We start from the raw sequence: 25,072 nt of genomic DNA, 5'->3' as shown, positions 1-25,072 counted from the left end.
ATGGTTTAGTGTAAATTTAAGCATTATAAGAAGTATAAAAAATTACATTGAACATTTATATAAAAAAATATTTTAATATTTCAGTATGGTGAAAGATTGTATGGTAATATTAACAAATATGACAGAAGCACAATCCAATGTATTATCCAAAACTCTCAATGTTTCCAATGAAGATTCTTTAAAAATTACTCTCCAAAAGAAAAATGAATTTGCTTTGAGAGTGGAGGAAACTGAAGATTACAACCTAAGTACAAATGGTGTTGTTAATGTAGATGGCATTATGTTACCCGTTTATGATGCGAATAATATACAAAATGGTAATCTAATTCCAGTTAAATCAACTGTTAATAATTTGAGAAGTTTAGCTCTGGCTGTTGCATCAGGTATAACACACTTAAAATTTTATGATATTGTATTTATTTATCAAAAATTAATAGGACAATTAATCTTTGTTTTAATCTCCATTTATTTTAGTTTTTACTATAAAGTGTATTTATAATAAAAACATAACAGCACAACATTTTTTTAAGGAGTTGTGTTAATGAAAAAGATAAAACACACACATTTATGAATTAATTATGAAAATTATTTTAATTTGCTCTTAAAAAGTATTTCTGGACTGATAACTATTCTGACATATTTTTCTGGATTTTAATTTTATTTTTTTCTTCAGGTAAAGCTCTTTCTCTAATGGGTCCTGTTGGATCAGGAAAAACGTCTTTGGTAGAACATTTAGCAGCTATTACAGGCAGAAAAGGTATTGCCTTTAAAAAGGTTCAACTGGGAGATCAAACTGATTCTCGGATGCTGCTTGGCACTCATCAATGTACAGATATACCTGGTGAATTTATTTGGAGTCCTGGTGTACTCACTGAGGTATAATTTTTGTATTATATATAACTTTATTACTTTAAAGTTTATGTAAGTAATGTATAATATATCTTTTAAAAAATTACTATTGGTTGGTGATGTTTTTTATTTTGATGCAGGCGGTACAGAATGGCCATTGGTTACTATTAGAAGACATTGACTGTGCTGCTTTGGATGTTGCTTCAAGTCTTAGTTCACTTTTGGAAAGGAAAACTCTCTGTGTACCGGGATACAGAGATGCATTGCCAGTCACACCAGGCTTTCAACTATTTGTAACTCAAAGGTTAGTTTTTATATTACTTTTTTTGTATACAAAAAGCTAATGGGCCTAAGATTTAAAGGAAGGTTTTAGGACATTTTACTTCATATTTTCATAATTTAACCTAATCCCCCATCCAACCAAAAATATCAAGATTAGATCCAATTTTGAAAATTTGTATTGCAGCAAAGTTCCAACCACAGATTAATAGTGGTCGAAAAAAAATTATTTCATATTTTGGTTGCACTATGCAAGTCTAGACATGTATGGAATACAGAATATGCAGGTTTTAACAAGCAACGGTCGCTGAGCTTAAAATGTTATCTCCTTACATTGATAGGTGAAGTGAAGCAAATGTTTTAGTTATTCACTATCACAAGTAGATACATTTTTGTGGACCCTCTCTTAAGTATTTTACCTCCAATTTTTTCTCATGTCTCTATATAGACCTCAGTCGGGTGTCCCATGGACAACTAAGCGTCCACCTGGAACACTTTCGGAACTAAGAATCTAAAGGCATGATTTAACATCTTTCCACATATAAGCGGACAACATCAAGGCATGCGTGGATAATACTCTAGCATATTATACTTAGCAATCAATTATTATAGTACATAAAGATTTGTAAGATAATGATGCTTTCTCGTGCTCCACCTGAGTTTGAATTACCTGATGCGCCTAGTTTTTTCTACGATGTTTTTTTTACCATTTTTACTTTTTCTTTTCTGTGTGTAGAGTTTAAATTAAGGGTACGTAAGTGGGTTTGTTCACCAACTTCAAAAATTTAATCCACCGCGCCTGCGAACTTTTCTCTGCGAGGTGGTTTCCGCAACCGAGCCACAATGCATTCATTTTGTGTCGCTTGCAGGCTTATAATAACACTAATATGGGGTAGACAAATACCATGTGGAATAGAATTGATAGAATCGGTTCCATAACTAAAGCTAAACCAAACTCGCCAAATCGAGTTGCTCTGGATGAATTTTGTAGATAATATTATAATAATAGAGGAAAATTGAATGAGAGCTTGTATAGATTTTAGTCATATCACAAGACGCCTTAAAATAAAAAAATAGTAATGCTTATTAAGTTCGATATCTTGCTGAAATTCACTATTTAATTGATTATTGTGGGAATTAATTGATTTTACATTTTTTTCACATACGAATTTACGTTTTTGCATTATTAAAAAGACAGCCCTCAATATATAATCTTGTACACAGCATAGAATCTGTCAACAAACTCGGCAGTTTCATTAGCTACAACATCATACAAATTAGGACACAAAAGGCTGACAAATATTATCCTGCTGTAGCAATAGGCTAAATAAACCCTGCTGACTGACCGCTGACTGCTAAATATAAAAATAATATTTCATTTAACAAATATTTTTATTGTTTCATTTGTTTACAGAACTGTTACAACAAATTATGGTTTTCAAAAGAAGATTTCAAATTCTAGCACATTGCTACAAAGGCATTTAACTCAAATCAATGTTGAACCTTTATCAAGATCTGAGTTAGCGGAAATTATTCAAACCCTATATCCGTGTCTATCAACAATATGTCCCAGGATTATTGAAGTTTTTATGATGTTTTCTGTCGGCAGCCATGACGAGTCAATACAAAGTACATCCATTTCCAATTCTGATAAAGAAACAGTTAACGTGTTAACTAGAGGCTCAAGGCTCATATCAACAAGGGATTTATTAAAATGGTGTTCTAGATCAAAAGAAGGATTCAATGTATCTAGTCCGGAATCTGCTCTAAAAGTTTTACAAGATGCTCTAGATATTTTTACGTGTTCAGTGCCTTCACCTGTACAAAGGTTAGAGTTGGCCAAAAAAGTGGGAACATGCTTGGGAATTGTAGAAACTAAATCTGAGTTTTATATCAACCATTACAAACCTGCGGTATCACTGAACCCTTCATCTTTAGATGTTGGACGTGCTAAAGTGCCCAGAGTTGAAAAAACATTGGAAACAATAAATTTTGATGTTAAGGAAGAAGTGTTTTCATTCACAAGACAATCAGCTTGTTTGCTTGAACGAATTGCATGTTGTGTGACGGCAAATGAACCTGTTCTTTTAGTTGGGGAAACTGGTACGGGTAAAACGTCTTCAGTACAGTACCTCGCGAAACAGACCGGACATAAACTTGTGGTCATTAATATGAATCAACAATCTGATTCTGCTGACTTACTCGGTGGCTATAAGCCTGTAGACTTAAAATATGTAATACGACCTATTAAAAACGAGTTTGTGACTTTGTTTAAAAGTTTTTATAATGTAGACAAGAATCAAAAATTCCTTGGTCACATTGAAACGTGCTATGAAACAGAAAGTTGGGTAGCTCTAGTAACTCTTATGAAACAGAGCCATAAAGCCGCAGTAAATCGCTTAATGAAAGAGAAAAAAGAAAAGAACCTAAAGGAATGGCTTACTTTCAGTAACAAACTCGTCAAACTGGAGCAGCAGGTGAAAGCTGCTACTAAACTAACTTTCGCATTTATCGAAGGATCTTTAGTTAAGGCAATGCAAGAAGGACATTGGGTGTTGCTAGATGAAATTAATTTAGCTTCAGCTGAGATATTAGAGTGCCTAGCCGGTTTACTTGAAGACAGAAATGAAACAATAGAGTTATTAGAAAAAGGAGATAAAGTTCCTATTAGAAGACATCCTGATTTTACATTATTCGCTTGTATGAATCCAGCAACAGATGTTGGGAAAAAAGATTTACCCGTTGGTTTAAGGAATCGTTTTACAGAATTCTTTGTTGATGAACTAACAGAACGAAATGATTTGATTCTTCTGATAGGAGATTATTTATATCACATGAATTTGAGTGGTGCTATTTTGGAAGCTATATACAGTTTTTATTCTAGCATTAGAAAAGAAGCTAAACTAAATCTGGTGGATGGAGCAGGTAGGATAATTTGCCATTTATATTATTACATTTGTGTTGTAAATATTTTTTTTACAAAAATTAATATTTTAGGCAATGCACCTCATTACTCCCTTCGCACTTTATGCCGTGCATTAACAGCGGCAGCAAAAGCGAAATGCGGCACAGTGGCCAGGTCTCTGTATGAAGCATTATGCCTTTCGTTTCTCACACAACTTGATCGATCATCACACCCGAAAGTGGAAGCTATGGTAGCTAAGTAAGTTTTATTTGTATATTGTATGAAAAGCTTTTTAGACAAAATCATATTATTAATATAATTTTTTTTCTAGAGCGGTCATAGGGAAAAAAAATGTAAATTCAATACTCAAACAAATGATTCCTGAACCGCAAATTCCAGGAAAAAAATTTCTGCTTTTTGAAGGCCATTGGATTCCTCAAGGAAATTTAGAATTAGATATTCCGGAAGGATACATATTAACTCCGACTGTAAGAAAGAATTTAAGGGATATGGCGCGCATAATATCTCTCGGCCGACTACCGATATTACTACAGGGTGATACTTCTGTGGGAAAAACCTCACTAATAACGTACATTGCAAAGGCATCAGGAAACTATTGCGTGAGAATTAATAACCACGAACACACCGATTTGCAAGAATATATAGGCTCTTATGCTTCCGATTCAAGTGGAAATTTAGTATTTAAAGAAGGTGTGCTTGTAGAAGCTATGAGGAAAGGGTATTGGATTATTTTAGACGAACTCAATTTAGCACCCAGCGATGTCCTTGAAGCTCTTAATCGCGTTTTGGATGACAATCGTGAACTATTCATACCAGAAACTCAGCAAGTTATTAAAGCTGATCCTAATTTCATGCTGTTCGCCACGCAAAACCCTCCAGGTTTATATGGGGGTCGTAAAATGTTATCAAGAGCATTTAGAAATAGATTTGTTGAACTTCATTTTGACGAAATACCAAGGAACGAACTGGAAATAATTTTACATCAAAGATGTCATGTACCGCCTACTTACAGTAAAAAAATGATTGCAGTCATGGCTGATTTGCAACTTAGGCGGCGAGGTTCTGCTGCAGTTCAAGGAAAAGATGGTTTCATTACCCTTAGAGATTTGTTCAGATGGGGCAACAGATACAAACTAGCTTCCAAAGACATCTTGACTAATGACAATTTCTATGACTGGGATCAACATATTGCTGATGAAGGTTACTTAGTTTTAGCTGGAAAAGTTCGTCAAACGAATGAGCGGTCAATAATAGAGGAAGTTATTGAAAAACATGTAAAAAGAAAAGTTAACCCGGACAATTTATTCAGTTTTCATCAGAAAACTTCACCCGTAACTAAATCTATTTTGGAAATAATTCTCAATAACAATCTCGAACAATTTTCTCATGTTGTATGGACTTTTAATATGAGGAGATTAGCTGTATTGATCGCTAAAGCTTTTATGTTCAATGAACCTGTGTTGCTTGTTGGAGAGACCGGATGCGGAAAGACTACGATTTGTCAAATTCTCGCTGCGATAAATAATCGCAAATTATTTTCAGTGAATTGTCACATGCACACGGAGAGTTCAGATTTCATTGGAGGTCTACGACCAGTACGACAATACAGGAACGACGGCAGACTTTTTGAATGGGTTGATGGACCTCTTATATTGTCCATGACAAATGGACAAATGTTTTTAGCTGATGAAATTTCTTTAGCGGATGACAGTGTGTTGGAGCGATTAAATTCGTTACTCGAGCCTGAAAGACAACTCGTATTAGCCGAGAAAGGTATTGACCACAAATCAGATATTGTTGTAATAACTGCAGCAAAAGATTTCCGTTTTATAGGAACAATGAATCCTGGCGGAGACTTTGGGAAGAAAGAACTATCACCTGCCCTCCGGAACAGATTTACAGAAATATGGTGTGACAATGTTTCGTCTAGGGATGATCTCCTGAAAGTTCTAGAAAAAAGTGTAAACAAGGGCATAGCATTAGGTAATCAAGAAGATGGAACTTCTGGAATTGGAAATTCTATTTTGGATTTTACCACGTGGTTGAAAAAATCTGAAGTGGCCAATAAATTCCCATTCAGCATACGAGATTTGTTATCATGGGTTCATTTCATAAATATATCAGTTGCAAAGGGACTACTGGATGCTCACGAAGCGTATGTCCACGGTGCATGTATGACGTTTTTAGATTGCTTTGGGACAGCATTGACAGGGCACATTGACTCGCAAGCATTGATCTTATTAAGAAATTCGGCCATTACATTCCTCTTTAATCAAATAAAATCACTTGCTAATGAATATGCGACCAGTCTTCAAGACTTACTGAGCAATAAACCTTTAACTATAAATGCTGAGCTAGATGACCATAAATTTGGAATTAAACCTTTCTACATCGACATAGGTCCATACATTAAACAGAGTGAAGTAAACGAAAACTTCACATTTACTGCACCAACGACTGGGTTAAATACGTTAAGATTATTAAGAGGTCTTCAATTAAATAAAGCTGTTCTTTTAGAAGGAAATCCTGGAGTTGGTAAAACAAGCTTAGTAACAGCTTTGGCCAAATGTTCTGGACACAAAGTTGTTCGCATTAATTTAAGTGATCAAACCGTACGTATTTAACATTTTTTTTTACAATTTTTTATGGTATTTTTTTTTAATTTATTATAACCACCATTGCAATAGATGGTTGGTTTTTGTCGAGGTTTTTTCAATACATGGTTTTTTCAAGTTAAGTCCAGTGATCATTAAATATTAATTAATAATATTTAATATTCGATGTGGCTTTAATGATCATTATCTGTATTCTTGTTATTTTATTGTGTACAGTATTGTGTAGTGAATTAGGTTATCTATATTGTAAATAAAGCTAATGCCATATATTTGATTTTAGGATATTACAGATTTGTTCGGTACAGATCTTCCAGCAGAAGATGGGTCGTTTACTTTTAAAGCCGGAATATTCTTGAATGCTTTACAAAATGGCGACTGGATATTACTTGATGAATTAAACCTAGCCCCGCAACCGGTGCTAGAAGGTTTAAACGCCTGCTTAGATCACAGAGGTGAAGTCTTCATTCCAGAACTGGGTCAGACATTTAAAGTTAAAAAAGAAACTAGATTATTCGCTTGTCAAAATCCTCTTAAACAAGGCGGAGCTCGTAGAGGACTTCCTATATCATTTTTAAATAGATTCACTCAGGTGTATATTGACACTTTGACCAAAGCTGATCTCATTTACATTGTTGAATCACTTTATCCATCATTACCAAAAGATGTATTGCATAGAATAGTGACATTTAATTGTAAAATTGCTCATGAAATCACTGAGATTCAGTCTTGGGGCCATAAAGGCGGCCCTTGGGAAATGAACCTAAGAGATATACAAAGGTGGTGTGAAGCTTTAATTGAAGATTTTAATACTGGTGACACCATATCACCTGGAAAGTTTGTGCAAATGCTTTACATCAATAGGATGAGAACTATAGAAGACAAAAATTTGATGATAAAAACATACGATGAAATATTTTGCCCCGAGTATCCGAGAAGTGATTCAAATCCTCAGTTTAGTATAAACGATGAAGAAATTATAATTGGTGATGTAAAGTTGAAAAGAAATAAGGAAAAAGCGTCTGGAAACAGAAATGCGTTTGATTCAAACTTATTGATGTTAAGAAATCAAATGCCTATATTAAAAGCTGTTGCACAGAATATAAAAATGAATTGGCTTACAATATTGGTTGGACCGTCTTCAACAGGAAAGAGTAGCGTAGTACAAATCCTAGCCGATTTGACAGGTCATGATATGCATGTACTACCAGTGACGTCAGCAATGGATGTTTCTGATCTTTTGGGAGGATTCGAACAAGTGGACTATAACAGAAATCTTGAAAATATCTATAATGATATACAGTTATTAACACAATACACTGTGCGCAATTTGTGGCTCACAGAAAAAGTTGACCAATGGAAAAGAAATAATTTACTTAGCAATCTTCATCATTATAAAACACTGCAGTATGATTTTGAAAAGAATAAATCCTCTGAGAATAATGTAGAAAGCTTTAAGGCAAAGGTAAAATTGCTTTTAAGCCATTGTAAAGATTTGTTGGAGTGGGAATTGACAAATAAAATTTCTAGAAGAATTCAAATGAACATAAACAAATTAAAAAGTCTTCTACATAAAGTACAAGTATCGTCAATTAATGCTAGCGGAAAATTTGAATGGGTTGATTCGTTGCTTGTAAAGACGTTGATTGAAGGTTCATGGCTTCTACTGGACAATGTGAATTTGACGTCAGCTGCTGTATTGGATAGACTTAATGGATTATTAGAACCAAATGGTGTAATTAGCATACCCGAAAGAGGAGAAATAAGTGAACTCAAACCACATCCAAATTTCAGAGTATTCTTTACTATGGATCCTAAATACGGTGAAATTTCAAGAGCTATGAGAAATCGAGGCGTTGAATTATATTTATTGCAGACTGATGAATGTGAAACGAATTTGTCTAAATCTTTGCCTTATATGGATTTAGTGGCGTTATTATCGTCGTGTGGGCTTCCTGAACAGTATCACACTATTTGTATAAAATGTCACGAGCTCATGAGTTCTTTTGTTCAAGGTCAGTTGTTTAATATTTTAAAAAATAAAGTATATTTTTGTTTATTATCAGTAAAATGTAGAGATAGTGGTAATTAATGCATAAAATATATGCAACTTCATGACTATATACAAATGGTTAGAGAAAACATTGTGATAAAATCGGCATATCTTAGGACTATACAGAGCGATCGGTTACAGGTGTAAAAGTTTCAAAAGGGGCGAATGGGTTGCGAATTTGTTATCAATTAATGTATAGTACACCTATTTTCAATCATCCTGTGTAAAGTGATCACTCTCAAATATGTTACATCAATTTAACTTTTCTATCATAATGCACAAGGCCCATAACTTCAGCAGTACAAAGTTTTAATATGCAGTAATGAGAATTTTGAAAACGCTTTTGTTATGCTATCATTATGTTATTTTCTGAAACTATTGATTCTTTGATAGTGTATACCTTACAATCCCTGTCAATTTACAGTAAATAAGTTATACATTCACCCATTTTAAGCTTTTTCTTACTTATATCCTAACGTTCTGTATACTTAGAGACGGAAATTAATATCTTCACCCCTTCGGTACAAGCGTCGACTATAGTCGACAGCCACAGGTGAGAGCCCACAGCCGATTCTTACCTGCTGCGACACTGAGCGCGTCTTGCTTGTCTGTACGAGTGTGTTATGTGACGGGAGTGTTTTAGTTTTTATTTTTTAGTTTTAGTTCATTAGATGCGGATACAGATATGCATTACATTCACCTAATATATATTAAACTGTAATTGCATAGCTAGGTTAAAATTTCTTGGTTGACGACTAAAGTTCACGCTCAGCCGAGCGCATTCATACTACGGCTGTAAACTATAGTCGACGCTCAGCTGTGTGTATTGCTTTGCGGTCGACAAGCACCGTATCGAAGTGTTTGTCAATTTTAATTAAAAGCCTTTCTTATAATCAGGTGTAAAAATTATAGGTATTTTTACGTTTTATTTTAGACATAACACATTTTTTTCCTTCATTCCATTTTTCTAATTTACAGGACTTGAAAAGCCTACTATATCACAACTAATACAAGTCTCACATTTGATATGGCAGCAAATTGTTCGAGGTATATCTAGTAAAACTGCCTTGTGGAACGGTTTCTCCGACGTGTACATAAAACCTAGAAATGGTAGTGATTTTCTATCTAATGTCAACACGTCGTTAGCAGAAATGAAAAATACTATGTTGAAAGCTTTAGAGAAAGAACTTGAAAAAGAAGAATACAAAGAACTTTCTTTTAGTAATACCACTCACACTCTATCTGTTAAAGGTTTATGTACCAACTCCTCGTGTGAAATGGGTAAACAAATTGCATTTCCAGCAATTAAGCATTTTAATCAAGATGACCTCTCTCCAGACAACTCTTTCGAATCTATATTTAATATATTTGTATCCTATCAAAAATGTAGCAAAGAAACTATGGATAAACTTTACTTCTTCATAAAAGAAGCCATTAACCGACAGAAAAACATTAAAACAAGATCTGTAGTGAATGGTCTTAATGAAAAAGCCTATGCTTATTTAAAGCAAAATAATCTTAACTTAACACAACAAAGGTTCTATCCTGAATCCGGAAATATAGATGCTAAAGCCGTTATGGAATCCAATGTCGCATTAACTTTATTTTATTATGAATTGCATAAATTTACAAAGGAGAATTTACAATCAGACCAACCAAAACTTTCGGCTATCGAGTATTCAAAAGCTGTTCTTTCTAATGAAATAACTGATGACTTCACAGAATATCCGATATTGAAATTTTGTAAGATCTATTTGCAACGCGTCGATGAAGAGATTTTAAAAGCCATCTGTCGAGCCAGAAGTTCGTGCGACGACCAAACAGTTTGCTTAATAATACAATTGCTAAATTGGCGAAGTCGTTTCATAAAGATTAGTTTGATGCCAATTTTTGATACTGCCAAAAATAAAAGAACACTTATATTAAAGGAAGAAATTATACCATTACTTAATTTACATAGTAAATGGTTATTAAAATATTTACTCGCAGAGTTATTTAAGATCTCTGATAATATTAAAGGCTTACAGGAACTTAATGCCGATTTGGAAAGCATATGTTTACATAATCAAATTGATTCCATTACTATTTCTAAATTAAGCAAAAAGTTGCGTAAATCATATGGACAACCAAAGCTGTATGAAAATGAAAGTGAACAATTGCTTTGTATTCAAAGGAGAGATTTTTACAATTCATTAACTTTGGATATGAATCAATCGCTACATAAACAGCTTAAAAAGATTTTTGTCGAGTCTTTTCCCGTGTTGGGTATGTCTCTAGAAACAGATGTACCAGACCCAAATGATATAAAAGAATATGATACAAATAAAGAGATTACAAATTTACCGAAAATGATGCAAGTCAAACTTTTACCAATACACTTATACTCTATTCAGAGAGTAATATCACTAATGAAGTCAGATTTGTTTAACATTGTAAATATGGTTACAAGATGTAATAAGGAAAAAATATCGTCAGACAACTTAAAAGATATCTTAACCTATTTAGTAAATATAGGTAAAATGACTCGAGGCTTTCCGCCACTTCTTTTGAACATTCTGAAAACCATTCAGTATATCTTAAACAATGAAGAAATTGATTGCAATAGGTAAGCAGAAATCATATAAGTACATCCAACTTTTTATACGGTAGATACGTTCCTTAGAGAAGCGTGCGGAAAAAAAATCTGTGTATAAGAAATAATAATGTAATCGATATTAGTATTTATAGAATAAAAACAATTCTTTTTACTAAAAAATTCGATTTTAGTATACATTATAAATTTAATTCATAATAAAAAAACAATTTTTTTACGATTCATACTGGAACTAAAAATTGGTGTAAAAAAGTGTATATCCTTTATAAACCACGTTATTTCAGAATGGTATAAATGAGGTACAGTTCGTTTGCGTCAAGATCGCATTGTGTTTATTTGGCGATGCTGTGTTGCGGACAATGAAGATTTAATCTTATTGTATTCTTAACGCTATCGGACTGTAGTTCTAAAGTTTCAATTTTCATATCTCTTTATGGATTTGTTTTTTTTTACAGAATATCTTCAATCACAATGAAGTTTTCGGATGAATTCTACAAAATGCTCGTTAACTCACCAGTTGTGTATCCACTTCCTTTTATTAACTATACCCCGTTTGCAAACACTGATGATATTTCCAACGAAATTCCTGCAAACAACAAAAGGGTTTCTTTAAACCTGCCACTGATGCCGTATTATATTCAAAAACTAACTATAATTACTGATGAAAAAAGTAAGTTTATTCATAAATCTATTATAGATATAATATATTGTAATATTCATATGGCATAATATCTGAAGACGAGGGTCTTTTGTCAAATGTGTGGTTAAGATGGGCCTCATAAGAAGGCTCAAGGTCATCCAAAGAGAAATGTAGATGTCTATACTTGTAGTTTTGCTATGAGATCGGACTAGAAATGAGAAATCCAAAGAAACAAAAGAAAGACCATAGTTCTGTAACCTACTGCTATTTCAGATGAGCAATTCTTAAAGCTATGTCTGTACATAGCTTTAAGAATTGCTCATCTGAAATAGCAGTAGGCGGGGCACATCGCTCGTGTACCTGACGGCCGTTGGGACCGAAAGGTTCTAAAGTGGCAACCACGATTCATTAGACGCGGCATGGGTAGGCCTCCCACAAAGTGGACGGACCACATAGTTAAGGTCGCTGGATGCTAGCAGCGCAAGACCGGTCTTCGTAACGATCTTTGGTCTTGCAGAGAGAGTCTATTTTCTGAAAAGATGAATTTTAATTCCATTTGACTAACAATAATAATAATTGGTTTTATAGGTCCGCGGTCTGTCTTAGCATATGAATCGATACCATTAAAAGATCGAGTGGAATATTCTATGCAACTAGGTGTTCTTCTCAATGCTCTGTGGAAGAATCTTGGCACATTAAATACAGCCGCGGATTTAAAATTGTAAGTATAAAGCAATTTTAGTAGAGACAGTTTTTCTATCCGAATGTAAATAAAAGACTTATTTGAAGTAGACTGCATGACTGATTCAGAAATTCATAAAAACTCTTCCATAATTCGAAGTCACAGTCGTCGGGCGAGACTAGCTGGTTAGTTATTGGGCGATAGCATTTGGAACTAACATATAACTAACCTGCCAAATTTTTTTTTTATAAAATACAATAAATTCATATTATTTATTCATTCATATTATTATCCATGTAGGATACGCACGAGGGATTACCAAATTGATGTTATTACTCTGGAACCATTCAATTTCTTAAAGTTTATACAAACGCCATTCAAATGTTTTCAGAAAATCTGACATTGATTTCGAAACCAAAAAATATCGAATACTAATTCTTCAAATGCAATCATTCGTAAGTGAAAAGGTATCCGATGATTCAAGTTCACATGTGAACATAAGCATCGATGTTTCGCAACTTAAAGAATATTTTAAAAATGACGCAGCTTTTGTAGAATTAATTTCTAAAGCAAATGCAACCTACGAGACCCTTATGAGAGTCATCAATGAAAATAATCAAGTAAAGGAAAAGATGAGAGCGAAGATTTTGACTTCTGAATTATCAGTTTTAACAAGCTTCTTATTCATAAAGATCATGGCTGAAATCAGTCCGATTGACCATGTGGAAAAGCATCGTCTTAAAGTTCAATATATAGAAGAGGATGTTAAAATGTTTGACGCATTGCTTAGCGTTTATTATATACATGGTGTTGTGTCTGGCTGTATATTAGAAAATAAAAAAATGGAGAACAGTTCGGAAGTATCGACCGAAAACATAAGGGAAAATAAAGAGCGATTATATAAAGTGCACCCGTACTGTAAAACTCTTGCCTCATTAAAGGAGAAGACAGCGAAAAATGTGGAAAAATATGCATCTGGTAACACTTTCAGACCCAAAGGAACACCGTTTGTTAATTTTTCAAAGGTAATTTAGTTAATAATTTCATTACTCCATATTTTTTTTAAATATTAAATTGACTGTAATACAAGTATCTTACGAGAGAATTTATTTTAAATAGCTTTTAACATTGTTTTGTTTTTCCTTTGTTTACAATGTGATTGGGTACAAGGATAAAAGGTTTAAAGATATAATAAATATAGCTCATATGTCAGCACAAACGCTTTTACATCTATTTTTTTTTCATTCTTTAAAAAAGTTATCGTTATGAAAATTAATTGCAATGCGGCTAATAACATTTGGCAATACAAAGACTACAGAGATTGATATTAAACCATGATTGATTCAGATATGTACTAATTTCAATATTAAAAACGTTTTTTCTTACTACGTTGTCATTAATTTATTTGTAAATAATAATATAGCAAAAAAGCCTTTTCATTCTTCGTTGACCCTTTTAAAAGTTTATACATATAACTATTCAAATTAAAAAAAAAACAATAAGAAATTTGTTAGTAATAATTCGCTAATAAACTTTCTGTAGGATCTGTTACTGTATAAACAAATACTATATGTAAAGGAAACGTATTAAATTTATTATATTTATGTGTTTATATTTCAGGACTGCAAACATTTTACTAAATCAGTTCTATCTGAAAAGTGTTTAACAGGCATATCGTCTAATTTGACTGCTATTTGCGAATCGCTTTACGAAAGTATAGAGGCCGGCAAAGTTGACAAAAACGTTATTCAGAAAGCCCACACCGTCGTCAAAGAGACTTCATCCTGGTTACATTCCATCGACGCGTTTTATAAAAAAACTGACACTGTATATTCGGAAGCTTTTCCTGATCTAGCGAAACCTCTTTTGGCGTCTTTATCTCAGGTCATGTACAGTGCTACATCCCTTATGGATCTCGCAAGAGAAATGGTTGTAAAAATCGAACAAGGCGAAGTGTTATCTGAAACAGTAACAGAACTAATGATATATCCGAATAATATCCCGAAAAGAGATAGTAAGAAGGATTATTTAAACAGATTTGTTACGTCATCATTTATGCAAATCATTAAGAGAAATATTTCATCTGATGAGGATTTATTTAACGCCGAGTTGGAATGTTTGGAGTAAGTAATTGAAGTATAAAAACATGTTATTTAAATTAAATAAGCAATAGATATTTTATGTGTGCTTTGAGTTAGAGACAGATCCTCTATCATCCTTGCAATCTTGTTTAGATCTTGTTGAAGAGATTGTCAAAGTGCTACCGAAACCGCTGTACCGCGCCTTATTATCCACATGGGATCATTCACATATATTTGTAAATTAGAAAAATGCCAGAAAAGCCTAATTTGATTTAAAAGTTAACTATCCTATAAGGCATTTTTCAACTTAAAGCTATGAGGATAACCAAATTGATATTATTACCTTAAAGGCGAACAATGCATAAGCGCCGCCCCAGCGAGCGCTGACAGTGGATTGACGAAACAGCCCCCCGGCGTATGCATACCTAAAGCGCGGTACCACGGTTTCGATAGTACGGTATACAAAATAATAACGTTAATTTTTATTGTCTCTGGCCTAAGGCATAATTATGGATATCTATCTGTTATTATTGTTATTAAGGGGTAACTAAACCTTCACAAGTACATGATAAATAGCAAATACGCAACTAAAAAGAATTATGTAGTTATTTTTCTTTGAAGACTATCATGTCCTGTAAATAGATTTTCTGTTAGTAATGTACAACGAAAAAAGTACCATAGGTTGTCGCTTAGTGATAAGAGACCATAGTAATAATATTTCATAAATTCTGATGCGAGAATTTTTTTTCAAAGGGCATTAAAAATGAATTTAGTCGAGTTAAACATGCGCTGTACGGCTATGGTGAAAATCGACAAGGCGTCCTTTGATGCGGTTTTGAAAACATTAAATGCCGTCGTAAATGCTTGGGAAAAACAACGACAAGACATCGATAAAAAGAAAATAGAAGATGAAGCGTTATATGTTACAAAGTGAGTAAATATTTCTTTTCTAATTAAAAATGCAGATTATTCAAAATTTCTTATTAAAAAAGTATACAATATCTAATTATTTAATTTCGCCATTTGAACTTCGGTATTTTTCGGTATTTTATTTTTTTAAAAATTCCCAATTCAAATTTAATTCAAAGGAAAAGTAACAAAAAAAATATTTTGTAATTTGTCGTTGATTTGGTTTTCCGTCATTTCATAACAATCACTTGTGATTTTTATGATAATTAGGATAAAAAGTTCATTCATTAGTTCTTTTTTTATTACATTTTTAATTCCACTTTCTGTCGAATTGGTTGCTAAATAGAATCACACTAAAAAATTTGAACCTTAATACCTATGTATTTATTGATTTTTTAGATCAAAATGCGAAGACGAAGATGGGGAAGCAATCGCAAGAGAGGAAATAACGGAGATGTTCCCGTCTTACTCAGATTCTGATTTTGCTGAATTTAAACCCGTGACTTTAGAACAAAATAAAACTATAAAAAAATCGAACGATGATAATAAGAAACCACAATATTTAATAACAAACGAGGATGTGTCTATAATATATAAATGGCATTCCAATTTTGTTCGTAACATGACGTCAGCAGAATGGTTACCCTTACCAAAGAAATTAGTCGGTAACAACGTCGTGACTCCATTGCTTATGAGGTATCCAATATTCAGTCGGATTGTAGATAAAGCTTGGGAGGCACTCGACGCTGAGTTTGAGGGTGTCATTTCACCTGGATTGATGGTATTACTCTCTCATATAAAGGATACAGTCGATGGCAATGGTAATTACGTATTTTATTAATTATTTATCATCATTTCAGCCATAGGACATTCACTGCTGGATATAGAGTAGCGGTTTTTCCGACGTCCTTGACAAGGTTAACAGTCCAACTTTTGGGTGGACTTCCTACGCTACACTTGCCGGTCTGTAGTCTCCAAAACCTTTAGGCACTGGGAGTCATATTTTCTGTGTATTATGTAGCCTCCCCACTGCCACTTCAACTATATGGAAAAGCGGTACTGAATGCAAAGTTTTTTTTTAAAAAAATGTGCGGTTAAGAATAAACCGTAAGACTTGAAGCTGAAGTATTTAGTTTTTAAATCTTATTATCATTTATAAGGTTCAGAAAGAATGGCCAGGAGAATACGAACCGGCAAGCGCGGCGTAGAACTTCTACCTAAATGTTTGGCACATGACGACATTACGTAGGAAAAAGCTTTATGCAATCCGCGTCCTATTGTTGCGGCTGCGAACCTACTGTAGAAATGATGACGATGAAAAAACTTTGTAATTCTGTAATAATATTTGTAATTGTTTTTTTACAGAATCATCAAATAGCAAGCTAGACTTTTACTGTTCGCCCTGGGTTTCGGAAACGAAACAATGTTTGCCGTTACTCGTAAGAGTGAAGGAAGCAACAAATGAACTACTCGATCAATGGCCAGACTTTCCGACGTTAAAGGACGTAAGTGATTTTCTTTATCCTCGTTCTATAATAAAAAATATTAAATAAGGTACATGGTGATTGGCTATAGGTGTAGAATATTTAAAGAGCTATGTGGCTTAAACGAGATATGTAGCTCTTTTATCAGCAAAAGACTAAAATTTTTACATCTTTTTTCAATCACCTGTAAAAATTATCACCGTGAGACTATTGGGGAGCGAGTACAGTCTATATGAATAGATAATAAACAAAAATTATTTTCAATATTGAGTTTTTCAAAATATTAAATGTTATATAACAAATATGGTATAATAACAAGTATAGTGTTTATATAAATACCATATGCTCGTATAACAAATGAAGTTTTATATAGCATTTGGACATCTGCCTACTAATAATCTTTCAACCACCTTAGATTGACTTGTAGATAATGCCTAAAGGGTAAATAACGTTTCCCTTTATAAAGGCTATTTATATATATATATATATATATATATATATATATATATATATATATATATATATATATATATATATATATATATGTATATATATGTTGTGTGTGTATATATTTATATATATGCATGTATATGTATATATTTGTAAATATGATTGTGTAAATTGATTGACAGCAAATGAACTATATACTCACCGCTTCAAATATTTTACACTTATGACCATCACCATATAATAATCACCTATATGTATATAGGCCTGTGTTTTGATTTTCGATCTTATAATTTATTATATATTCACCACTTTAACGCTTGTATACCTTTTTCCAATGCGTCTGTGTATGTTTATGCTATAAAATATTTATTTTTATTAGGCAATATTAAAATTTTTTTACTTTACACTTTTCAGATAATTGTTATTGTGGATAGAGTACTGAATTTTCCAATAACAAGTCCCGTGACCCGGTTTCTCACTGGTCTAGAGTTGCTTCGCGATAAAATTGAGGAATGGAATAAAAACGCCCATAAAGGAAATAACATGATCGACCTTTCGCTCGATGTCGGCCAGCAGATTATAAACTGGAGAAAGTTGGAAATGTCGCATTGGAAAGAATGTTTAAATAATTTATATAGCAGGTCTGTTACTTTTTATGTCATAGTTTATTAAATTCATATTTAATTTATTAATGTCAAGAAACATTAGTACTACTGTTTTGTGCTAAATGGATGGTTTGCTTAGATATCCTATTCAAAAAACTTTTCCTATACCATCTGTCTGTACTAACCCTAATCTAAATTACACATGTCCCGTAGTTATAACGAACTGAATGTACAATTATCTTAACGCTGAGTCTCCTGGTCACAAAATCTGGTACATTGCTTTGTCAGTTTCGAAAGGAAGCATTAACATATTTGCTGGATAATTTTTTTTTTTGTTTTGTAACATGATGTATGTGTATATATCATCATAACAGCCGTTAGACGTCCACTACAAGGCATAGGCCTAGGCCCCAAGGATGTCTCGATGCCCAGTCTTGCGCAACCCGCATCCAGCGACTTCCCGTGACCTTGAATTTGTAAATGATGTAATGCAGAATTGTACCATTTTAATGCATTTACTACTGGTGTGCTTTTATCAATAAATAGAAAGGTATTTGTATCAGATAATCCAATGGTTTGGGCAGTGGCGTAGCTAGAATATTTGGGGCCCCTGGCAAAATTGTTGTCAGGTGCCCCCACCCCCCATTTTTTTACTGAGTTTAAAAATGTTCACGCACATAAGACCACATGGTGTTCTCTTGGGGTGTTTTTTTAAAACTTCATATGGTGTTCTCTTCAAATAAATCTTTTTTTCTGAAAACGCCATATGGTGCTATCTTGAAGGTCAAAATTTACAAAAAAATATAAGGTGCTATCTTGAAGGAAAAACTTTTAACAAACACATATTTAGTTATCTTAAAGGATTAAAAAAACGGACGTTGGTAGCTTTGGGGAGAGGGTCCCAAAAATAAAACGAAAAAATTACCTTGTAAAAAGAAATTAGCCGAAATTTTAAAAATATCATAAACCGAACAGGATGCATTTGAACCTTATGACCAACTCCGACTAGTAAATGTTTCTGTAAAATATTGTGAATGCGGCTGACCCACGCATATTGAAAAGGGAAGATTCGCCACGCTATTGACGGACGAATGAGGTGTTCACAGAAAACATGTAGAAAAAGACTTTATTTTATAACACAATTTCGAAAATTAACATATGGCGATTTCGGCCACTATGCGCATTTTATATATTAATTGTTTAGGCATGAAAATGAAGTATATTTCGGATGAAACAGATGTTAGCAGGTCTGCGATTTATGGTATAATTCATGGCTTCTCAAATTATTTAACTTGCGATACCCTTTCGTTTTATAAGTTTTTCGCGACCCCATTCAATAAAAGATTCCTTGGCGACCCCCTCCAAAAATAAAAAAGGAAAAAGTCTTATAAAAATTCTTATTTTCGAAATCTCGCGACCCTCTAAAATTTTCAGGAGACACGCTAAAGGGTCCGAAACTCAGTTTTAGAAGCCTTGGTATAATCTATATATTTTTTAATAAATTCGATTATGGTTTTTTTAATACTTATTTCGATAAATTTGTGCCGTTTTATACGATTGTGGAGGTGGACCAACCCCTACATGCAAAAAATAAATGAACATAAACGAATTTTACAAAACGAGAAAATATGGATAATTTGGGCAATTTGCACATACACTGAGAATAGTGCTCTGAAAGTAACACATAGACATCGTACTGTAGATTGTGTATATTTTGTTAAAGGACATGTTAATTCGGTATCCAAATAGTGACTTATTATTAGAGGTGATACAACCAATTAAGTTCAAACGTTTACGTCGCGAAACAGTCACCACAATCTACACTTTGTTGACCCTAACGATTTAATAATTCATACACAAAATATCGAATGTTTATGGAAAGTCTTCAAGACTGTTTGCGTTAAAACAAATGATTTAGGTCTATTGAAATAGCTGCAAACCGATTCGTTTTCAATAAAAATATGCGGCTAGTTTCCTATTTTAATAAATTCTTGATTTTTAATTTTGGGGCCACAAAAGATACCAACTCCCAAAAAAAATTAATTAATAACAATCTCTGACTAACGAACCGAACCAGTTTCGGCATATATTAAATTTGTAAATGTTCTTAGGGCCCCACTAATCTGTTGAATATGTCATTTTTGGCAAAAAAGGCCCCACTGGAGATCTGAACTCTGACATCGCTAGTTAAAATCGTGGTTTTCATTTTTCTTTTAACATTATTTTGTTCATCAAAAAAAATATTTTCAATTTGGGTGCCCCCCTTGCCCTTGGTGCCCTAGGGCGACCGCCCCTCTTGCCACCCCCTAGCTACGCCACTGGGTTTGGGGCCTTAAGGTTCTGGACAACCGCCCTGAAGGTGGATAGCCTTTATTATGATCGTTGGAAGACACCGAATACTGGCCACTTCCGTCTGGCCTTTTTAAAAATCTATGGGGAAGGCTTATGTCCAGCATAGACGTCTTACGCCTTATTATTCGCCTTAAAATTAGGATGATGATCGTAATGATTATATAATTTTACAGGAAAGAAGCCGAAGCTCATAAATACTGGTTCTATTTATATTCTGTAGTCGATTCCTACTTGTTTGATGGTGGTGATGAATCTCAACCGAAAGAGCCAGTGTCAGCTGCAAGAGTGATTTCGGTACTAAAGGATTTTATGGAAAATTCTAACCTAGCTGAATATGCAGTGCGGCTGGACATCATATATGTATATCATTGCCACTTAATCCATGTTGAGGCGAGTCCGAGAAGAGGTATAAAGGAATTACATTATATTTATTTAATAAAGTTGTTTAAAATGTATACAACTTTGTAAAACTAAGAAAAACGAATTGATAGTTAAATATTTTATTGTAGTAATTTGTATTATAGTAATTAGTGGTGAAATAATAAACAATATGATGATAATATAGTAATAAATAGCATTTTTAAAATTCGAATTACCATATATTAAAATTAAGTATTTTTACTAAGACTATCTCTATGTTCATATTTTGTACTGCGTAAAGATATTGGTCTATCGCATTTCAATATAAAAATTAAATTAATATTATGTGTGTGAGTAGAGTGATCAAATCTTTTTTCTGACAAATAAGAGAATGGTCGTCCCTTTTACAGCTTTTACGTCTATAGCTAATGACACTGTATAAATATAAAAGAAACTAAATTAATCTTAAAACTACACTGCAGAATTTTAAATGTTGTCATTCTTTTTTTTTCATGTACTTGATGTTATGAAAAAAAATTATTTTCTTAAATGCACAAGCGGATTTGTGTATTGTCTAACTGTGTTGACATTCAATAAAAAAAGCATAGAGCTAATAATATAAAATGTTTCCTCATTTAATTTGGTTTTTTCAAGTTCTTTTTTTAGTCATTTTTGACAAATTTTTGGTGGGCCTCCTATAAATATATTTTTTTGTTTGCAGATGAATTAATATCTATCCTATGGAACACTTACAATTACTACTCTCAGTTTTCGACACAAGTAGCAAATGTGATCAAAGAAAAACGAGCTCCCATAGAAAAGAAGCTACGTGATTTTGTTAAAATTTGTTCATGGGACAGAGACTTGAGCTATTGGAGTGTCAAAGATACGGTAGAAAAAGCACATAAAGCTCTACACAAACAAACAAAAGAATTTGAGGTAACAAAATTACTTTAAACATTTTATATGGATTTTATCATTTATATATTAATTTATCGGAGATTTTCACCGGTATGTGAGGCTTATCATAATACCTTAGGAATATTCCTATCGCGGATTATAGACTAACTAAGAACGGGATTGAGGAGCTCTTATAGAAAAAAATACATTTTTACAAATAACCTCTTAATAAACAAAATAGGTATAAAATTTTGCCAGAATTTTTTTGCCATGTTAATAAATCAACAAATCGATTTTATAAAATTATACCACGGCAAGAATATTATATATATATATATATATTGTTATTCCTTATATATATTGTTTTTGTATGTATGTTATATATTTATAGTAGTAATCGTTCTCTCTCTTATTATTTATCTCTGAGGCGTTAATTTCGCCGTTTTATTTTGCATAAGAAGTGTTTAAATAATAATAATTACAATGCATGTAGGGTTACTTATAGCGTTATGGAAATGTGTAAGGCAATAAATAGAATTTTAATAACTTTTTCAAAAATTATTTCAGAACGTTCTGAAAGAAGGAGTTTCGAGTTGTTTTGCTGACAATATGGCGGATACGTTTGTGGACCACGTGGGTATTTGGGACCGACCGAAGAGGGCTACGGGAGCTAACGCATTGGCAGGTGGCGCGTATATGATTGACCCACAAAACCACATAGTCATGGCTCGAAATGTTAAGGTAAAATACCTTCCTTTTACACCACTTTTGGTGATAAAAATAAGTATCATATAGATTTTTCACCAAATGTCAAAAATCGGCGACTAGTTTGCCCATATGTAATTTAAAAAATATGGATTCTAATGAACAGAACTGTGACGAATTAATCATTATGTTTTTTAATATTACAAATTGTGTATCTATTCCTATTGAAAAAAAAAATGGAAATATCATATTCTGATCAGATCTGACAAAAATATCTTGATTTGTACAAAACTGTTTGGACATATGATATTTTGATGAGGTACTGTAAACCAGAAATTTATGAAATATTTCATGTTTTGTTATGATTTTTTTTATTCATATTTTTAATCATGGAAAGCTCCTGTTTTGCGTCAAAATCTCTATTTCAGAGGTTATTTACTACAGTAATAAACACAATTTGAACTATGCCAGCCTAACGGGCGACATAAGCTTATCGATTTCTGTTGATAGTCATTGCCTTAAACTTTTTTAAAGTGGAATTATCATAGTTTGTATTGTCATTTGGAAATTTAACGAAAGAAAATGTAATCTGATTCTTATGTTAATATTTAAGTCTTTATACTTTCGCGTTAAAATTCTACATCATCATTCCAGCCGTAGGACGGCGTCTATATGTCCACAGATGGACATATACGTCCCTCATAGATTTTTAATTGGACCATTTGGAACCAGCGTCTTACGTCTATCCATTTTGTGGGTGGACATCAGATCATCCAGAATCCAGGTTAGAAGCGGAGTTGTGTAATGCTCGCTATGTGACTTGTTCACTGTCACTTCAACATGTCAATCTGCTGGGCTATGTCACTTACCTTCGTGGATCTCCTATAGCGCGTTGAGCTAATATTAGCTTGCCAATGAGGCCCAGATTGAGAAACCTCGTTTCAATGCAGTGAATAATCACTGATAACAAGAAATGTTACATAAATAGATCTTTTTTCCATTGTATTATAAGAAATGCGATAAATCTCTGTTTACAATCCATATATAGGCAATTTTTTTAAGCATTTATTTATTTATTCTTCCAATGTTATCATTTTACAGAAATACCTCGACTATGCAGAGCAACCTTGTAATATCCTACCAGAAGGAAGCCTGCTATCTAAAATTCCCAGCATTCTGAACAAAGCCAAGACGTTGTGCAAGGATACCATGATCAATTCTGGGTATCCATCATTAGTGCAGGCGTTAGATGACTTTGTTACAATTATTATAGAAACCAATACTCATCTGGCTTCTTTAGAGGTATCTTTTTTACTAAAAATAAAATTTTACTTACTAATTTTAATAGATTTAAAATATAAGATTACGTAAGGAATGATATCATTTCTGGTATGGTTTACCAATTGTGCATGTAAATGCAAATACACCAGTCAAAGTTAAAATAGCTTTATAACATGATACCATTGCAATTATTTATAAGCGTCAGCTTAAAATTAAGTTTACGTTAGTTCGTAACACGCCATCTACAGAGTAACTTGAAACTAAGAAAAAATTTTTTTTTTTAAAATTACAACAATTTCATTCCAAATATATTTAACTAGAATATATTCTGAAATATGCAGTCTATTTAATGCTTAAATTACTGTTAGACATATTTGAATACTCTGAAGGTGCCTTTAGGGATAGAATGCTTAAAAGAAAGCTTTTAAGCATTCTATCCCTGAGTGAATCATCTACTTTTTTCCCTTTCATATCACTGTTAGGAAAATACAAAATATTGACTGTAATGTTACATAGATGGTTCGTGTCTTGTTTTATTTTTATTGAAAAAGCTGATTAATACTGCTACATTACCGTAATTATGGCAAATGCCTTGACAATTTTGTACTTTGTTAAATGAAACTAGTCAAAACTTGTTTAACGTTTTTTTATTTATTAGTTTATTTTTTATTATTTGAAATAAATAAACTTTCTGTAATGTTATCTAGATAGATGAAACAGTACCTAAAGAAAAACAGAAATCTCAAGCGAAGAGCATAGTTCAACAAAAACGTAAAGCATTAGCAGACCTTTTCAAACAATTGGCGAAAATCGGACTTAACTACCGCACAGGTTTAGTGATACTTGCTGCTGATGAAGATTTGTATGACTTTACTATATCTCCTGTGGATTTGGATGCAGCTCTGAGTTATTTGAAGGGCAGGTGAGATATATTTATTTCATCATCATTATGTAAGCCGGATGTCCACTTCCTGGGCATAAGCTTCCCTCGTAGTCTTTCAATAAGTTTCAAGGCATCCAGTCTTTTCCGACGAATTGGTCAAGGCTGTTTGTCCTTGACCTTGAAGATGGATATCAGAGGCTGCACTTGCAGATCCGTATCCACTTCGCGAAAATCCAGAATTTCATCTGACCACCTTTTAGGTGGACGTCTTACAAATAGGCAACAGAAACAAGAAAAATGAATGTGTAATGATTGATTTACGAATTTTGATTATTTACAGTATGCAGACAATTTCTAATAGATTCTTATATTATATATATAATTTTGATAACCAGTAGTGGGAAACAATCATTTATACACTATTACAT

The 25,072-nt window shown here is 33.0% G+C and overlaps 1 protein-coding gene across 1 annotated transcript in view; it reads left to right on the top strand.

The window, feature by feature from the left end:
* LOC137921401 (midasin) overlaps positions 1 to 25,072 on the top strand; it is a 40,230-nt gene that overhangs the window by 2,245 nt on the left and 12,913 nt on the right. The window contains exons 4-24 of the mRNA XM_068764149.1: positions 85 to 383; positions 674 to 876; positions 990 to 1,153; positions 2,543 to 4,053; positions 4,126 to 4,291; positions 4,365 to 6,666; positions 6,950 to 8,681; positions 9,698 to 11,324; positions 11,768 to 11,982; positions 12,541 to 12,673; positions 13,026 to 13,659; positions 14,255 to 14,757; positions 15,469 to 15,645; positions 16,024 to 16,445; positions 16,990 to 17,129; positions 17,973 to 18,199; positions 20,689 to 20,921; positions 21,597 to 21,814; positions 22,343 to 22,516; positions 23,582 to 23,782; positions 24,469 to 24,683. Coding sequence (XP_068620250.1) covers positions 85 to 383; positions 674 to 876; positions 990 to 1,153; positions 2,543 to 4,053; positions 4,126 to 4,291; positions 4,365 to 6,666; positions 6,950 to 8,681; positions 9,698 to 11,324; positions 11,768 to 11,982; positions 12,541 to 12,673; positions 13,026 to 13,659; positions 14,255 to 14,757; positions 15,469 to 15,645; positions 16,024 to 16,445; positions 16,990 to 17,129; positions 17,973 to 18,199; positions 20,689 to 20,921; positions 21,597 to 21,814; positions 22,343 to 22,516; positions 23,582 to 23,782; positions 24,469 to 24,683 — 11,496 coding nt within the window. The remainder of the gene's footprint in view (positions 1 to 84; positions 384 to 673; positions 877 to 989; positions 1,154 to 2,542; positions 4,054 to 4,125; positions 4,292 to 4,364; positions 6,667 to 6,949; positions 8,682 to 9,697; positions 11,325 to 11,767; positions 11,983 to 12,540; positions 12,674 to 13,025; positions 13,660 to 14,254; positions 14,758 to 15,468; positions 15,646 to 16,023; positions 16,446 to 16,989; positions 17,130 to 17,972; positions 18,200 to 20,688; positions 20,922 to 21,596; positions 21,815 to 22,342; positions 22,517 to 23,581; positions 23,783 to 24,468; positions 24,684 to 25,072) is intronic.

The sequence above is a fragment of the Battus philenor genome, unplaced genomic scaffold, assembly GCF_028537555.1.
Source record: "Battus philenor isolate CCGP_79_NKW_IND1 unplaced genomic scaffold, ilBatPhil1.0.hap1 SCAF_19, whole genome shotgun sequence".
In the NCBI taxonomy this organism is placed as follows: Eukaryota; Metazoa; Arthropoda; class Insecta; order Lepidoptera; family Papilionidae; genus Battus; species Battus philenor.
Note: the sequence above shows the minus strand (reverse complement) of the source record. Positions and strands in the feature narration are given on the sequence as shown.